The sequence below is a fragment of a genome, unplaced genomic scaffold, assembly GCF_019419815.1.
Source record: "Pyrus x bretschneideri cultivar Hongxiangsu unplaced genomic scaffold, Pyrus_bretschneideri_v1 Contig42, whole genome shotgun sequence".
In the NCBI taxonomy this organism is placed as follows: Eukaryota; Viridiplantae; Streptophyta; class Magnoliopsida; order Rosales; family Rosaceae; genus Pyrus; species Pyrus x bretschneideri.
In genome coordinates, this window is record NW_025999746.1 from 4,288,946 (window position 1) to 4,307,452 (window position 18,507).

The 18,507-nt window shown below is 35.2% G+C and overlaps 1 protein-coding gene across 1 annotated transcript; it reads left to right on the plus strand.

Annotated features, from left to right (window-relative positions):
- Positions 1–12,202: 12,202 nt before the first annotated feature.
- Positions 12,203–13,713, plus strand: LOC103929995 (auxin-responsive protein SAUR71-like). Its single transcript, XM_009339272.3, has one exon. It carries the CDS (start codon positions 13,033–13,035, stop codon positions 13,504–13,506), a length of 474 nt encoding a protein of 157 aa, XP_009337547.2. The 5' UTR covers positions 12,203–13,032; the 3' UTR covers positions 13,507–13,713.
- Positions 13,714–18,507: the final 4,794 nt, after the last annotated feature.

Here is an 18,507-nt window from a genome sequence, read left to right on the forward strand (position 1 = left end):
CAAGATGGAATAACATGAAAGGAAAAACCAAATTATGAGTCTAGAACGAGATATTTCTACCATTTCTCACCGTTCATGTCACATACCCTTTTCAATAACTTTTCTTGGAGAGATGATTGGAACACGGTGGTACATCACGTGTCATTGTATAAATGGTTAAATGTGTGTATTAAAAAATTAATAACTTAAAAAATAAATTTTCTCACCATTTATATAAAAACACATGGTACACCACTCGTGTTCCTATCACAAAAATTTATAAAAAAAAAAAAAAAAAAATCTCCTTCCCTTACGTTTAGGACTCCCTTCCAGGCAATGGAATGATTACGTTTAACTTTTACATCCATAAAACTATCATGCGTTTAAATACTTTTACTCAAATATCCGCACCCACCAACTAGAGTCAACTGGTAAAACTTTCCAACCAAGTTTAATTAGTTAGACAAGTATTATCGATGTGTTCACTTTTCCTAATGCCAAACGCTCCCATACTTTTTGTATGACAAACCTTGTCCCAAACAATTGGACTCAACTTATTGTTCTTACCCCAAAGAAACATCATGCACTCTCTGGTAAGGGTTCTATTAAGACCTGCAGGCATTAGAGTTAATCTTCTTGCTCTGAACAAAGTATATGCTTTCCAGCCAGCAAGCTAAATTTTAATTCTGAGCATGAATCCCTAGGTATTTTTTCAATAGTAGTCTTATGTTGTCTAAAAATGGCGAAGTGTATGTATGTTGAAAGAATCGATTTCCAACTGATTTGAATTATCATACATTTTACAATACTTATACATAATCAAATCAAAATTTACACCTATACTACATGATGAGAAATGCTTTACACCGATGCCACATGCAGCAACAACACACATGCAGCAATATTAAAATGTTCTCCCTGCTGTCCAGGTGCAACAGCACAGCAACAACACAGCAACCACATGCAACCTTCCTTTCCAGAAGTTAATGTCCTCCCTTTATGGAAACGATGACTATAGTTGTAATGATGGCATGTACATGCTTGCCCACTAAGAATCTGCATGTGGAGCATCAAATCATGGAGTGGATGAACAATTAATACAAGGATTTCAACATGTTGAGTTTGCAAAATATTAACTGCATCATTTCTCAATTGATTTTGTATTATTTAAAAGATATAGGAGGATTTATAAAAAATTTACCTTCAGTCTTGAAGCTGCAGCAAAGCCATTTAAAATTTTAAGAACGTTTCTAGCTGCGGTACTTGTAGCTTTTGCAAAGATAGGACAATCATCTGCAAACACCAAATTCGAAATTTTAAAACCACGAGGAGAAGTAAGTAAACCCACATGAGTTTTTAGGGTCACAACAACATTATTAAGTTGTCTAATTAGAAGTTCCATGCACAAAATGAAAATATTCGGGGAAAGAGGATCCTCCTGTCTAATGCCTCTTATTGGGTAGAAATATCCATGAGCTTTGCCATTAATGAGCACCGAGGAAGAAGTTGAAGTAATACAATCCATTATGAGTTTTAACTAATGATCATAAAAACCAAATGTAGTTAATACGCCTTTGATATAATCCCAATTCAATAAATTATAGGCTTTCACAAGATCTAATTCAACAGTCATTGCTCCAGCTTTACCTTTTTAATTTCTAAAAGTTGTAAATAACTCATGAGCAAAGAGAATATTATTGTGGACGAATCTTCCAGGTGGAAAAGCAACCTGATTTTTTGAGATGCAGTCCTCCAGTATAGGTTTTAGTCTATTAATAATAATTTTATAGCTAACTTTACATATAATAAACACCAGTTTAGGAGAATCAGCTTTAGAATTTGTCAGTAACATCATCACTTAATGTTGGTAAATGCATCGCTTAACGTTGATAAAGGCTCACTTAACTCTAGTGACTTAATGGATGTCTAATTTTCAAAATGTTAGGTAATTATTTTGAAATATTTCAAAAAATTGAGACAAATTTGAAAATACCCTAAAAGGTTGGGTAGTTATTTGTACTTTCAACCATTTTTCTACATTTTTATTTTGTCTAGATGGTTTCATCTACTAAGGGTCAAAGACCAACTATCTCATCTCAGAGCAACTCCAGCGTTGGAGCCCTCCCCTCTGGCAATACACTATTCAATCCACCTAATGAACAGTAACTGCCCTTAATGAACAGTAAGTAGCCTTGGCAATAGAATTTGCATCTCCACCGTTACACTTCAATAGCCCTGGCAATAGGCAATAAAATATTAGTATTTTTTTTATTTATAAAATAATACAAAATAATTTTAATTGTAATATCGGATAAGATTTTTAATCTTTCTCGTTGCGCCACGTGTCATTATCCGAAGTATTATTAAATAATACAAAATAATACAATTATTGGTGATGAATTTCTGATAAGATTATTAACCAATCACGTCGCGCCACGTATCATAATCTGTTCACAATCTTTGAGGATAGATTTCCATCAGATTTTTAACGAATGACGGCATGCCACGTGTCATAATATGTTCACAATCTGTGAGGATAGATTTCCATCAGATTTGTAACGAATGACGGCATGCCACGTGGCATTATGCACAACCTAATCCTTTCTGAATCTTCTATATAATCCACCATCCATCCTCACAAATCTCACACCAAAATTCTCAAGATCTCTATCATTATTCATAGTTTTTGCTTCCTTATTCACAAAAATCTGTATCATTATTCATAGTTTTTGTTTTTTTCTTTCAATGTCTTCTTCTTCTTCCTCAAGGATGATGTGGGAATTCAATCAGGAAGAGGAAGAATTGTTTAACGAATCAGAAGCAATGTTCAATCACCAGGGGGTAAGAAATGAGAGGGAAGAGGATGAGGAGCGTCAAATGAGAGATGACGAAGTAAGAAAGGGCAGAGCCTCACATTCCCGTCGAGTCATCCAAGCTGCGGCTCAGATCTGCAGGCCCAGTCTTTCTGGAAACCTTGATAGAAGCAGGCAACAATGAGGTATGGAACTCCTGGATGATTATTTTGTTCCTAATAATGCATTCCCTGATACGTACTTTAGACGTCGTTTTAGAATGGAACGACATTTGTTCAACAAAATCATGATTGCTGTTTGCAACCATGATTCTTATTTTGTGCAAAAGAAAGATGCTTTTGGTGCTATGAGTCTACTGCCTGAGCAAAAAATTACTGCTGCCTTGCGGATGCTTGCATATGGAGCATCTGCAGACCAAGTGGATGAGATAACGAGGATGGGGGAATCAACCATTCTTGAGTCCCTGATGAGGTTTTGCGGAGCAATTGAATCTATCTACACCGCTGAGTACCTCCGCAAACCTACACACATGGACTTGGAGCGGCTGTTGAAGAAGGCGGAGATGCGTGGCTTTCCTGGGATGATTGGAAGCATTGATTGTATGCACTGGACGTGGAAAAACTGTCCAAGTGCATGGCAAGGCGCTTACGGGGACAGAAAATGAGCAAAAAGTATCATTCTGGAGGCGGTGGCATCTTTTGATACATGGATTTGGCACGCCTTTTTCGGGGTCCCGAGAGCTCAAAATGACATCAACGTCATTGCCCAATCCCCAGTGTTCAACGATGTCCTGCAAGGAAAGGCACCAAAAGTTACGTATGAGGTCAACGGACGTATGTACGACGGGCCATACTACCTAGCTGATGGCATCTACCCGCGCTGGTCAACATTTGTCAAAACAATGCCACGTCCACGGAGTGCAAAGGAAAAACACTTTACAAGCTGTCAAGAGAGGTGCAGGAAGGATGTGGAGCGTTGTTTCGGTATCCTCCAAGCTCGCTGGGCGATCGTCAGGGGTGCTGCCAGATTGTTTGATGTAGAGTCGCTTCGATCCATCATGATGACGTGCATCATTCTTCACAACATGATTGTGGAAGATGAGTACGATTATGAAGCTGTTGATGAATATGAGCCAGACCCGATGAACAATTCAAGAACACGTATTTATTGTGCTCATGACGCCACCGATGAGCCCGTGTAACATGAGCCATTACAAAGGGATGGACGTTACAATGAAAGGCTCATTCAACGATATACTGCATTTCAAATGCCAGACATGCACAATGCCCGACAAATTGACTTGATAGAGCACCAGTGGGCATTGAAACAAGCTGAAGATAATTAAGTTCATTTAGTGTGTTTTTTTGAATTTGGTATGTTTATGTTATTTTATTTGGTGTGTTTTATTATTTGGTATGTTTATGTAATTTTTTTATGTTTATATTTATGTAATTCTTAGTATATGTAATTCTTAGTATGTTTATGTTTATGTTTAATATTAGAAAGCCAGATGAGTATTTATGTTTGGCTTTTAGTGTTTGTTCAAATTGCTTGCAACCTTAAAATTGTGATTGTGCATAATTCTCATCTTAATTAGTTACACTCTTTATTTTATCATTATCGCTTGCAAGTTGACAATGAAATGTAAAGCACCAAATGCAAACAAATGGGTAGCAAGCATGGCTTTGATGTAAGTAGTAGACGCTATGTTCACATATTGCTTTGGTTAATACATTAAAGCATATCATCATTAAAGAGAATGGCACCATCAAAACAGACCATCATACAAGTAGACTTTATGTTTTTTTCTTCAAAATAAAAAAAAGTAGACTTTATGTTTTTGCATATATATATTGTTCATCTTTTGTTTTGGATTAATGTATCAAAAATCATACCATTATTTGGTCATGATAGCTTGAAAAAATATGACCTACGTCATACAATTAAACAGTGACAACATTTTCATTTAGGCATTTAATGAACATATTAAAAAGATTTTTGGAAGCGCTCAACCGCCCGTGACAAATTAAAGGTCTTTCACATGTGCGTATGAATTATGTAATTTTTTTATGTTTATGTTTATGTAATTCTTAGTATATGTAATTCTTAGTATGTTTATGTTTATGTTTATGTAATTCTTAGTATATGTAATTCTTAGTATGTTTACGTTTATGTTTATGTAATTTTTTTATGTTTATGTTTACGTAATTCTTAGTATATGTAATTTTTTTATGTTTATGTTCATGTAATTCTTAGTATATGTATTATAAGAAGAAAACAAAGTCACACTTCGTGTGGGTTTTAATCTATGTAAAGGACTTTTAATTAGAACCATGGACTTTTAATTATTTTATACAAGGACTTTTATTAGAACGATGGACTTTTAATTATTTTATACAAGGACTTTTAATTAGAACAATGGACTTTTAATTATTTTATACAAGGACTTTTAATTAGAACGATGGTCATGGTCATGGACTTTTAACAACATAAATAACTTACCAAATTAAATAACTTACCAAATTAATTCTTAGTATAAATAACTTACCAAATTAATTTGAATAAATATTCAAGAAATTGAAAACAACATAAATAATACAAACAATAAATAATAAATTACAACCCAAAGTGATTGGAAAATTATGGGCTCCGATTACAAAAAGTACTCTATTCATCATCACTTAACCAATTTGTGGTGCTAGGATGATCTTCTCTTGCGGTGCTAGAACCACCTTGGCTTGCTATTGTTTCTCTTGCACGCCTCCTTCGCACCACGTCCGCTTTCTCTGACTTCCAAAAAAATTTGGAATTTGGAGACTTCCCTTCTAAAGACATGTTCATAATCTCACGATCTTGTTGAGCCCGTCTTTCTTCTCTAACATGTTCCCTTTCTTGCCTAAGTAGCTCTCTTTCTCTCTCATTAGCATAAAATTCTCTCTCAACAGCTGCTGCTTTTGATGCCTCTCTAGCCTTATCAGCCTCATCTTTCGCCAGTTCCCTCGCCAAAGTCAATTCACCTTGGCGAGTAAGTTCTTCCATGAACTTTGCATAATCGTTCTTGGAAGCACTCCCTTTTCTCTTTGAAGCCTTCTTACCTTGAGGCCTAATTGGAAAACGGGTCGAACCCGACGCTTGTTCAGGGAAGGGCGTTTCGGGCACTTCTTCTGCATCATCTTCATGAACATGATCGGGTGTAGAGTGTAGAACGGTGTTGTTCATGTGCACTTCTGGACCGACTGGCACAACTCTAAATTTAGGACAATCTTTGACAATATTCCAACATTCCCACCGGTTGAATGATTTATTTTTGCTTTTGGTTTTGGCAGCGTACCAAGCTTGTCCTTGAAGTTCCTACACAATAAAAATAAGTAACAAATAAATAATACAAATAAATAATTATAATGAAAATAAGTAACAAATAAATAATACAAACAACATAATTATAATGTAAGTCGGTAACAAATAAATAATACAAACCATAAATAATAAATTATGTAGGTAACAAATAAATAATACAAATAATAAATAATAAATAACAAATAAATAATACAAACAATAAATAATGAATTATGACGGTAACAAATAAATAATACAAACAATAAATAATAAATTTTGTACGTAACAAATAAATAATACAAACAATAAATAATAAATTATGTAAGTAACAAATAAATAATACAAACAAATAATTATAATGTAAATTTGGGTATCAAATAAATAATATATTGTTACCTGATCCGAGTAATTTTCCCCACTTCGAATATTACTACTAGCTTGTGCCAAGGCGTCTCTCCACGTACTAAACGATTGGCTAAGTAATTTCCAACGACTGGACATCGATTCTTTGGTTCTTTTCCCACCAATTTTCTCAAGAAAATTGGTATGAATAATAGTCCACATTTCTCGCAACTGCATCTCATTACCCGTAAGCGAACTATGAGTAACTTCAACCCAGCTAGTACACAACGCAACATCTTCAATAAGCGACCAATTCGTACCTGCACCAGTGGTCATTTTGTTGAAAAAAAAGGATTCAAACTTTGAGCCAAAGAAAGGAATGTGATTGAAAGTAGTTGAGAAAATATGAAATTGTTGTGTAAGGTAGATGATAATGAGAAGGTATTTATAGAAAAGTAAAAACAATTTTTTTTTCAGATTTTTCAGATTTTTTTTTGAATTTTTTTGAATTTTTTACAATTTTTTTAAATTTTTATTCAATTAATTAATCTCTGCCGTTGGATATAAAAAAATTTGAATTCCAACACTCCAGATTGTGCCACGTGTCACAACGGTAACTTTTCAGATTTTTAAAACTATTTTTTCTTTTATTTTTTTATTTATAAAGCATTTTAATATCCACCGTTGATCTCAGATCGAACGGTGGATATTAAATCTGACTTTTTTTTTTTTTACCGTTGAGATCGAACGGTCTAAATAAAGTGACCGTTGAGATCTAACGCACCGTGGGAAGCCACGTGGCTTCCCAACGGTAACTGACAAAATTTTTTTTTTCTGATTTTTGTGTCGGCGACGCGCCCCCACGCGCGGGTGGGGTGCACGCACCTGACACAAAAAAATTTAAATATTGCGCTGACGCCACCCTGGCGTCAGCCTTACGTCACCCCCACCTCGGGCTCTCGGGCTGGCAATCCTCCACGAGCCCAGAGCTCGGGCCTCCCCCTTCCATCGGGCTGGGCTACGCTGGACCTGATCCCCTGGCCCTCAGGCCCTTGGTTTCGCCCCTGTCCCCTGAGCAAAACCCAACGCTGGGCTTGCTCTCAGAGAATCTATGTTGACGTAACTTTTCCGCTTATTTTTTTAGATTATTTGTGTTGTGTAAGTAGTGGATTGCTCAGACGCATAACTTTTCTTTTCAAGTTATTGCATCTTAAAATTAAACCTCTTTTCTTTAGTTTAACCATAATGGCAATATCGTTGGTAATAAACAATAAAAACAAAACTTTATGTTGTAAATCCACAGCAGGCACCCATGTTTAAGACATACCTTGCCGAATGTATTGGATTAATAGGAACTCTTGCTATCACAAGCCAATCATAAGTGATTGAATTGAAAATCCTAAAAAATCTGTAAAAACATTAAATCAAAATGAGTTTAAAAAGTTTCTAGGGTTACAGTTTACGACTACATTACTCGGTAATTATTGTAGCAAAAATATGTTGTCTTCAGTCTAGACAAATGTGTACATATAAAACAATAAACACCTTTGATCATAGACCAAAACCTCACCACGAGGTGCGGATGTTTGGCTAATGGATCTCTGATGCTTAAGTTAGTTTTTCTGAAAAGAGTGAGTGTTTAGGGCTTGTATGTGTAGCAAAAGCTTACCAGAACTTGGAAGTGATCAGGGTATCTATAGGAGGTAATGGTTGGTCATGGTGTAGGGTTTTGCCCTACACATGTTGGCTTCATATTGGCCAAGTTATGTCATCCGTAGGATGCGCAAGGAAAATATATTTCCAAGATATTAATTAGAAGATGATATCTTAGAATAATGGTGAGAATATCTCTAATTGATTGTGATAGAGATTCCTTACTTGATAGAGTATGTATTAAAGATAGGATTAAGATAGGCACATGCATCTATAATATTTTATATATTTTCAATAATCATAATTGTCTCTCAAGAATTTTCATATTTTGAAACCGTTGCATAATAACGTCTTATCTATACTATTAAATTTAATAAGAAGAATTAATCAAAAGGTCCAAACTCTAACACTTAATTAAGATGCAAGATAGACAAAAAACAATAAAAAAAATTTTTTTATAGAAAGTAAGATAGATTTTACAAATAGTATTGTTTTTGTTGAATTAATTTGAATTTTATATGAAAATAGATATGAAATATAATAGCTTTTTTTAGTCTTGGACTCTTGCTCTGGGTTGCACTGTGAAAGAAAGACTAGAGAAGTTTTTTGTTTTAATTAAAAGTGAAGAGGTTTAATGTTATGAGAATTTTTTTTTATTTTTTTATATCAAAATGTTTAAAGGTTATTGATTTTATATCCAATAAATAAATATTAAATTAGCGTTGGGATGGAATCAAATATGGGAGTTGGAGTTTTAAATGGGAGATAGTTTATAATGTGATTTGTATTATTGACTAATAGCAGAAGGGTAGTAAAGAAGAATAATGAAAGATGTTTAGAGGGGAAGGCTTGCAAAACAATGTGCTTCTTCCCTCCGCCCCCGGTTTTAAGCGTTTAATGTTCATATTTTAACACAATATCAGTGTAAGATATGAATATGAATTCCATTTCAGAGAACCAAATTGCACTGCTTGTTTGTTTGTGGTTCGTCTTGAAAATACATGGGACCGATGTATGTATCTTGAGCAAGTGGTGAAAAAATATCGATGAACGAATGAAGAATTCGAATTTGCAGAACCAATTTACCAAATGTCAACGAGTGCGTGCGTGCATGCTTGGAGATTTTAATTGTATTCAGAATACACCATGTGCCTTAAGGGTAAAATTAGTATTAAATTAACTGAAATCCCAGAAAAAAAGTCTTTGCTTGCCCAAGCAAGCGTGGGCTATTGATTAAGATGAGCTTAATATTTAATTAAGTGGTTGGAAGATAAAAACCGGCGTTGCATCATGCCCTCTTGACTGATTAGTACGTGCGCAATTGAAAGCTTAAATCAATCGGAGCTAGGTCCCCTCCAATCATTCTCGTCTTGTGAATAGTTATTTTTCTTTAGAGGATTACGTGCAAACATATAGTTTTAAGAAATCATAATCTTGATAAGGTGTATACAGTATACTAATATTAAGATTTTTATCATGATTGGTCCTTCAAAAAGAAAATTATTCAATTTGGCGTCTAAAAATAGGGTTCTGCGAATCAATTTGACTATTTCGTTATCTTTCGTCAAGATTAACGAAAAACTAACAGAATGATCAAATTGATTTGTAGTACCTATTTCAGGGACCAAATTGATTGATTATTTTAAGAACTTTTTTTTATTGGAAGATCCAATTTTAGAAACCAATTGTGATGAAAAAAACCCTAAATACTTATACATATGTATATAAAAACATATAATAGTATGCACACAAACGATAATATTTAACATAAGTAAAGTAAATGGCGTCAACCTACTGTGTTTTAGGTTCAAACATTTCTCCAATCTCTTTATTGGAAATTAAAATAGTAATAATTTATGATTGTGTCCCTTACTTACGATTAACGAATTTTTACCGTCCGAATATTATAATTGAAACTATTCGTTCTCTTTTACCATCATCTAAAGGTCATATTTACAAATGATCATTCAATTCAGAAATTGTTTTGTCATCCATACGTGTTAAATCAATCAATGCTCTGCGTCCTCCAAATTGAATAATTTTTTGCAAATATGATTTTAAGATGATGATAATGAGAATGAACAATATCGATTATATTGTTCAGACGGTAAAGATTCGTTAATCTAAGTGAGAGGATAAGTAAGTCTCCCAATGAAGCACCCAAGCATTATCCATATTTTATTGATTGATACTCCTTCCCTATGATGTTCGAATGGTTCCAATTTATTGATTCATACTCCTTCACTACTTGAGCTACATGTAAAAACTTATTATTTTTTGTTTTGCTTACTATTCAGGGGCATATACCCATCTAGGCCGAGCTATTTCGTACAATTAACCACATGTATACATTGATAGTAATCAGATAAAGTCACTTTCAAGAAGGTATATAAATTAACAAATTCAGATTAGCCCCAATAAATCAATGATTGCATGCATGAAGGAGTAGTAAAATTAATAAAATAATGGAAGGTAGACCAAAAGACAAAAGGAGCTTCGTATGAAGGAGGTAAATCTTTATAATACAGACAAGTTGCTGCTGGAGTGAGAGACAATCGCATATGATTTGAAGAATGTTTCATCCAAGCATTGGTGAGTGGTGACGGCTAATTTAAGTTATTGGTGATAATTTGATTGGGTTGCTTTCACCCGGTCATCATTTTTTCCAAAGTCTTTCAAATTGGCATAAAGGGGGGATGTATATACGTTTACAATGATCACACAATTCTAAATTGCTAATCGTCACTAATCCACATCATGATCATGATTTGTAACACTTCGCATGTGATTCATTTGAAAAAAAATATATTTGGAAAACTTTTCTTAGATCAAATGAAGCACATGAGAGTCATGACACCTGATGGTACATTCTATTACCATGTCAAATAAATACTATAATATCATTTTATGATACATTTACTTTTTATTTTTGGATTACTTTTGCGATACTAGATAATTTTATTAATATAATAAAAAAAAAAATTATACTTAGTCAAAGGAACATAAATATCAAAATGTGTGATTATTTCAATTTTTAACTTCCTTATGTTTGATATCACATGAGAAATCAAAATACATAAATCTCAAATTACAAATAATACAAAATTTAGTACATGTGAAATCACAAATTAGAATTGATTAGATGTTATCAATTCATGATGATTTGGGCTCCCTCTAAAATAATTAAACACGTCATTAGAACTGGTCCAACCTAAAAACAATTTAATGGAGACTCTTTATAGATGCTTGGTTACTATGGATAATCACTACTTTCAGGTACCGTTTGGTACGTGGGACAGGACGGAAAAGAGTGGGACAAAGCGTTCCGTCCCACGTTTGGTGCGCCTAAAACGGGTGGAACGAGCTGTTCCACGGGACGAGTTTTTGGTGAATTTTCATTCCACCTCACCCCCCTGGAACGACTCGTTCCACATCCGTGGAACACAAAATTATAACCTTTCCGTCTCCTTCTTCTTCCTCCTTGTTTCCATCCGAGGGCATCTATGCTCCCGCTCCGTTCCGTTCCGTCCTGTCCTGTCCCGTCCCATTCCATTCCGTCCCGTCCCGTCTGCATACCAAACAATACCAAGGTCCGTTAGTTGTAGAAATGAAATTTATTTTTGTCCAATTAGAGATATAAAGTGGATTACTCATACAGAAACTTATTCATTTCAATATTCCGCACATTTCTAAAATGGATGAAATTTTTTTAGGGAAGTGTTATTGGCACTTTAAAAATCTCATTCTACACTCCTCACAATTGTATTTTTCTTTCTAAATATAGTTTGGAATGTAGAATGAAAAATTTGGAATGCCAATAACAATTTTTTTTTTTTTTATTGATTTATAAATGGGAAACCAATGAAACATGAACTCATCTACTCCCCAACGAGGGTATGATGACCCATTCAATGTCATGATGGCAGCCACCCATAAGTTGATCTTTCATCGATCCTAGATAATACGTGTCGGATGCTCTTAGTTAAAAATAATACAGCCCTAGAACTTTATGCAAAGACTAAAAATATATCTTGGTGCAGACAAAAACCATGTGTTAAGGATAAAATCATTTCTGGGGATTCCGCCTAGCTAGGTGTTGGAGTAGAATTGAACACCAAGACTTCCAAGAAGCTCACTTAACCTACCACCACTCACTACGTGGCATTTTTGGCCTCCAAATATTACTAAGTTGACAAAAGCTTTGATTATCTCATGTTAATATTCTTCTAGGTCGCTTACCTTAAACTAAATTCAAATATATATGTAGTTGTCTTATTTGCTTATTTTGCAATCAAACATGTGTTGATATTGTTATGTTTCTAGGAAGGTAAGCTTTATGTCTTTTTTTTTTTTTTTTTTTTTTTTTGTGTGTGTAATCCTTTTTAGTGTATCTGTTTTATGAAGGGTAAGATTTATATCTCATTGATTAGGTATAACTCCTTTTTTCGCTATCAATAAAATTTTCCTAACACCGTCAAGATTTTCCCCCAAAAAAAAAGTGTTAATGTTGTTATTTATTTTTATATTTTATGTTTATTTTCCTTTCATTATCTTGTTCTCCATTAACCCTAGCTAGCATACGTTGCTGTTGAAAGACAAAAGGAAGTGGCCCTTTCTATTTTCTCCACATTATTTCCTTAAACAATTCATATATTTTTTCAAAATCTATGAGCCTATAAGAGTTGACGATCTCCCATATTATTAGGAGTGTTTACCTGAGGATGGGGCTTTGTGAACAATTCCCTCATCTGATTTCTCAACTTCTCAAGCATATATATACACAAATATATAGATACACGCATACATATTTATACACACACTTTCATATATAAATCTCTTGTGTTTGGTCCTCAGAGGTCCTCAGATTCTAAATCCACATATTTATATTTTCTTGTAAAACTTCATATAGATGGATATCATAAAGGGAAAGTGGAAGAAGAATCTGATCGCCAACGCGTGGAAGCGATGGAGTTTACAAAGAAAGAGCAGCAGCAAAGTACACAACTCGTTGACAAAGAGCAAGTCATGGCACTGCAGTTCCAGTACTAGGAAGATCAAAGGCCTGGTAGCTCCGGACGGGTGTTTTTCGGTCTACGTTGGACCGCAAAGACAACGATTTGCAGTGAAGACGGAGTTTGCGAATCATTCCTTGTTTAAGATGCTGCTGGATGATGCCGAAATGGAATACGGTTACAATTGCGAAGGTCCGATTTTGCTTCCTTGTGATGTGGATTTGTTTTATAAAGTGTTGGCTGAGATGGAGAGCAGTGAGGAAGTTAGTACTCCTAACTGTGGGTTTGTTAAGGGTTATGGTTCGTTGATGCTTTGCAGCCCCGCACGTCGTCTAAATTCGTGCATCCATGACGCTTGGCGGTGCCTATAGGCTGCTTAGTCCGTCGAGAATGCTTAAGATAAACCAATTTTAGTCATGTATATATCATCATTAGTGATAGAGATATTATGTTTGTGTCTGAGATTATGATACTTGACAGAAGATTAGCTAGGTAGTTAGATTAGTTGTAGTCTTGTGCTCTCTATAAATACTTGTATTGAGATGTCTTATTGACTAAGAAATAATATACCAAATAAATATTCAGCCTCTCTTTCTCTTCTATATGAATCTCCTCTTTCTCTCTCTCTCTCTCTCTATTCATATACGAAACTTGTTTCTCCCTCTAGCTTGACATGGTATCAATCGCCGTTGATCCTTCACAAGCTTCCGCTCTTCTCTCAAATTACTGCAAAGCTTTAAGTGCAATTGCTGAATTGTGCTTTGTCTCTTCGATTTCTTCTTCTACAAGTTTCTAGGGTTTTGACGTTCTACAATTTCTGATCGGAATCCTCATTCTGTTCTCTTCTGTTTTCTTGCACTCCAAGTGTTTGTGAATTCACCATTAAGAGGTATCTTTTTGTATCCTAGATTTTGTGACTTGATTTCTTGAATCATGGTTACTGCTAGTTAATTGCAATTGCTCCAATCTCCAATTACTGCGCTTATTTCATCGCTTCCTACTTCGGTGAATGTTAAGCTTGATGACTCCAATTATCTTAATTGGCATTTTCAAATGCAATTATTACTTGAGAGTAATGGTATCATGGAATTTGTTGATGGCTCTATCCCTTGTCCTGCTCGTTGTGCATCTTAATCTGCTAATTCTGGTGTGGATATGTCAAATTCATCCACTTATGGTGATTATGCAGTTAATTACTGCAACTTTATCTCCGGTAGCCATGTCTTGTGCTATAATGAATACTAGTTCTCGAGATCTTTGGACTCAATTAAGGGAGCAATTTTCTACGGTTTCTCGAACTAGTATTTTTCAAATGAAGTCGAATTTAAAGAACATTAAGAAAGGTACTAATATTGTGGCTTGGTATCTGCAAAGGATAAAAGTTGCTAGGGATTATCTTATTGCTATGGGTGTTTCATTTGTTGATGAAGATACAGTGATTTTGGCTTTAAATGGGTTGCCTGCTGAGTATAATACTTTTCGAACTGTCATTCGACGAAGAGAACAAGTCATTTCTCTCAAAGAATTCAGATCTCAGTTACTTGCAGAAAAGGTCATCATTGATTCTAGGACAAATGCACCATTTTTAGCTGCAATGGTTGCTAACAATTCATCACAGGCACCTAAAGGTCAATCTCAGCCTTTTTCTGTTGGTTCTGAATAGTCTAATTGTGTTCAAAGGGGTTTCAAGCAATTCAATCAATATAAAAACAAGGGCAAGGGAAAGTTTACTCAAGGTTCCAGAAACTTTCATTCCAAACCATTTTATCAACCTCAGACTCATGTGTTTCCTACTCCCACTCCAGGAGTACTTGGACAAGCGCCACATTCCACTTATGAACCTTTTGCTCCATCATTTGTTACATGCCAATTGTGTAACAATGAGTGTCACACAGCACCATTTTGTGGTTCAACGCCCCCTACCAGACCTCAATGTGACATCTATGGAAAAACCAATCATGCCACATGGTTTTATTTTTACACCAAGAAAGGATCGAACGATATTGGCTCTAGTTCTCACTATTCTCCCATGTCTGGACAATAATATGGCTTTTATGCTGGACCACAATATGGCAATTTTCCTTAAAGTTCAGTTCCTGCTTATAATGGGCAGCAATATCACTCACAACCATCAATGCAAGCTATGCACACTGTGGTTGCTCAACCATCGTAACCCTATACATCACATACTACCTCTCAGGCTTGGCTTACTGATTCCGGTGCGACTAATCACATGACAACAGATTTGAGCAACTTGTCATTGGCTTCCCCCTATCCATTCAATGAAACCATTCAAACAACTAATGGTGAAGGTTTGAAAGTGTCTCATATTGGTAGTACTATGTTTAATACTTATGTGCAAAGTTAAATTTTGTGTTATATGTTCCCAAATTGTCACAGAATCTGCTTTCGGTTCACAAGTTGCGTCTGGACAATAATTACTACCTTATTTTTGATGTTTTTTGCTTCTGGATATAGGATAAAGCCATAGGGAGGATCTTATTCCGAGGGCTATGCAATAATGGACTTTACCCCATTCATTCCTTAGCTACTTCTAATCTTGGTGTACCTCAGTCAAAGCTACAAGCCAAAGCTTTTCTTGTACAACTTGTCAATTCTAATATATGGCATAGTAGGTTAGGCTATCCCTCTAATTCCATTGTTTCTTTGATGTTTCATAAGTCCAAAATTCCGTGTGCCAAAGATTTTGTACCTGTTGTGTGTCAAAGTTGCTTAGAAGGAAAATTTTGTAAGCTACCATTTCAATCCGCTGTCAATAAGTCTATCATTCCCTTTGATGTAGTGCATAGTAACCTTTGGGGTCCTACACCTTGTACATCAGTCGATTGATATAGGTACTACGTTACCTTTATTGATGAATGTACTAAATACACATGGATATTCCCACTTATCAATAAATCTTATCTTTGTCCTACCTTTATTGTTTTTTATGCCTATGTGTTGAGTCAATCTTCTGCTAGTATGAAGACTTTACAAAGTGATGGGGGATGGGAGTATTGTAGTACTAAGTTTTAGTCTTTTCTAGTTGAGAAAGGCATTTCCCATCAAAAATCATGTCCATACACCTCGGAACAAAATGGGTTGTCTGAGAGAAAACATAGACATATTATTGAAACCACCATTACTTTGCTTCAAAATGCTCAGATTCTTTCTCATTTTTGGAGTTTTGCTTGTCAAACAACCACTTACCTAATCAATAGAATGCCTACTCTATTATTATCTCACAAATCTCCGTTTGAGTTACTAAATGGTAATGTTCCAGTTCTCTCTCATTTGAAATTTTTTGGATGTGCTTGTTATCCACTTCTTAAACCTTACAATAACACCAAGTTACAACCCAAAAAAACTAAGTGTGTCTTTTTAAGGTATACTTCTAAATACAAAGGGTTATTGGGTTATGAGGTTGCTAGACAGAAAATTTATGTATCAAGACATGTATTTTTCTGTGAACAAGAGTTTCCTTTTGAAGACTAATTGACATCATCCACTATCAATACCAATACCACATCATCTGTGTGTTTGCCCACATCTTATGTGTCTTTACCAATACCAGTTGTGACATCAAACAACTTAGTAGTTTCACTTATATCTGCACCAGTTACAGAGTTCACTTCCTTTTCCATGCCTTCCAACTCTCATGCGTCATCTTCAATCCCATCTTCACCATCACTCTCACCTAGTACTAGTCTACCTTTATTTCCTGTATCTCAGTCCATTACTACTACAGAAACTGAACACTTTGAGATCCATGTGGCACCTGTCCATTGTCCTGCACTCTTCAAGTAGTATTATCAATTCCACCTATGAATCTACATCCTATGCAAACTAGAAGCAAAAGTGGGATAATAAAAAAGAAAGCACTTGTATCCGCTTTACAGTCAGCCAATGCAAGTGATCTTTCTCTGGTTTAACCTAGTTCTTATAAGTCAGCTCTCAAGTGTCCAGTTTGGTTAGATGCTATGAAGGAAGAAATTGGTGCACTTCATACTCAGAAAACTTAGAGTTTGGTACCTTTACCTCAGAACAAGAATTTGGTAGGTTGTAATGGGTATTCAAGCTTAAGAAACATGTTGATGGTACTATAGCTAGACATAAGGCTTAGTTGGTAGCAAAAAGGTTTAGTCAAGAACCTGTGATTGATTATACTAAAACTTTCAGTCCTAATATTAAACCTACAACAATGAGGATAATGTTGGGTTTAGCTGCTTATTTCAGTTGGTCTCTTAGGCAATTGGATGTAAAAAATGATTTTTTTACATGGCATTTTACAAGATGAAGTATATATGGTGTTACCTCCTGGTTTTGAGGATTCTACGTATCCTAATTTGGTCTACAAACTTCATAAATCTCTTTATGGTTTGAAACAGGCTCCCAAAGCCTAGAATGAGAGATTTACTATTTTTCTTCCTATGTTGGGGTTCCAGAATACTTATTCCGATTCATCACTGTTTGTGCAAACTGTTGGTTCCACCTTGGTTATTTTGTTACTCTACATGGATGATGTCTATCACTGGTAATGATTCTATGGCTATTCAACAAGTTATTCAGTCCTTGACCTCTGATTGATATCAAAGACCTAGGTTCTCTACATTATTTTTTGGGTATTCAAATCTCTCAAACTGCAACTGGTTTGTTTCTTTCACAGCAAAAGTATGTTCTTAATCTGTTGGTTAAAACATAAATGGTCGACTCTAAACCTTGTGATGCACCTTGCTTACCTTATAATAGGTTCCTTAAGGATGATAGTGAACCATACAACAATCCTACCCTTTATAGGAGTGTTGTCGGTGCTCTACAATATTTAACTTTTACCCAGCCTAATATTGCTTTCTCAATTCACCAAGTCTATCGGTCTATGCAGTGTCCTATGGTCTCACATTAGACTGCAGTCAAGAGGATTCTTAGATATCTTAAGGGTACTATGGCATATGGCTTATTCCAGTTAAGATTTGGACATTAAAGCATTCAGTGATGCTGATTAGGCAGGCGATCCTAATGCTCGAAGATCCACCACTGGGTTGGTTGTTTACTTGGCTAGTAATCCTATATCTTGGTCCTCAAAAAAGCAACAAACTGTCTCTAAGTCTTCCGCAGAGGCCGAGTATAGGGCCTTATCTTCTACAGCTGCAGAACTTGATTGGATTAAGCAAATTCTCAGCTTTCTGCAGATTAAAGTCCCTTATGTTCCAGTTCTGTTTTGTGATAACATGTCGGCCATCGCCTTATCTTTCAATCCCGTTCAACACCAAAGAACAAAACATATCGTAGTTGATGTTCACTTTGTTCGAGAACGGGTTGCCAAGAATTAACTCCATGTTCAGATTGTCTCTTCCAAGGAACAATTTGCAAAT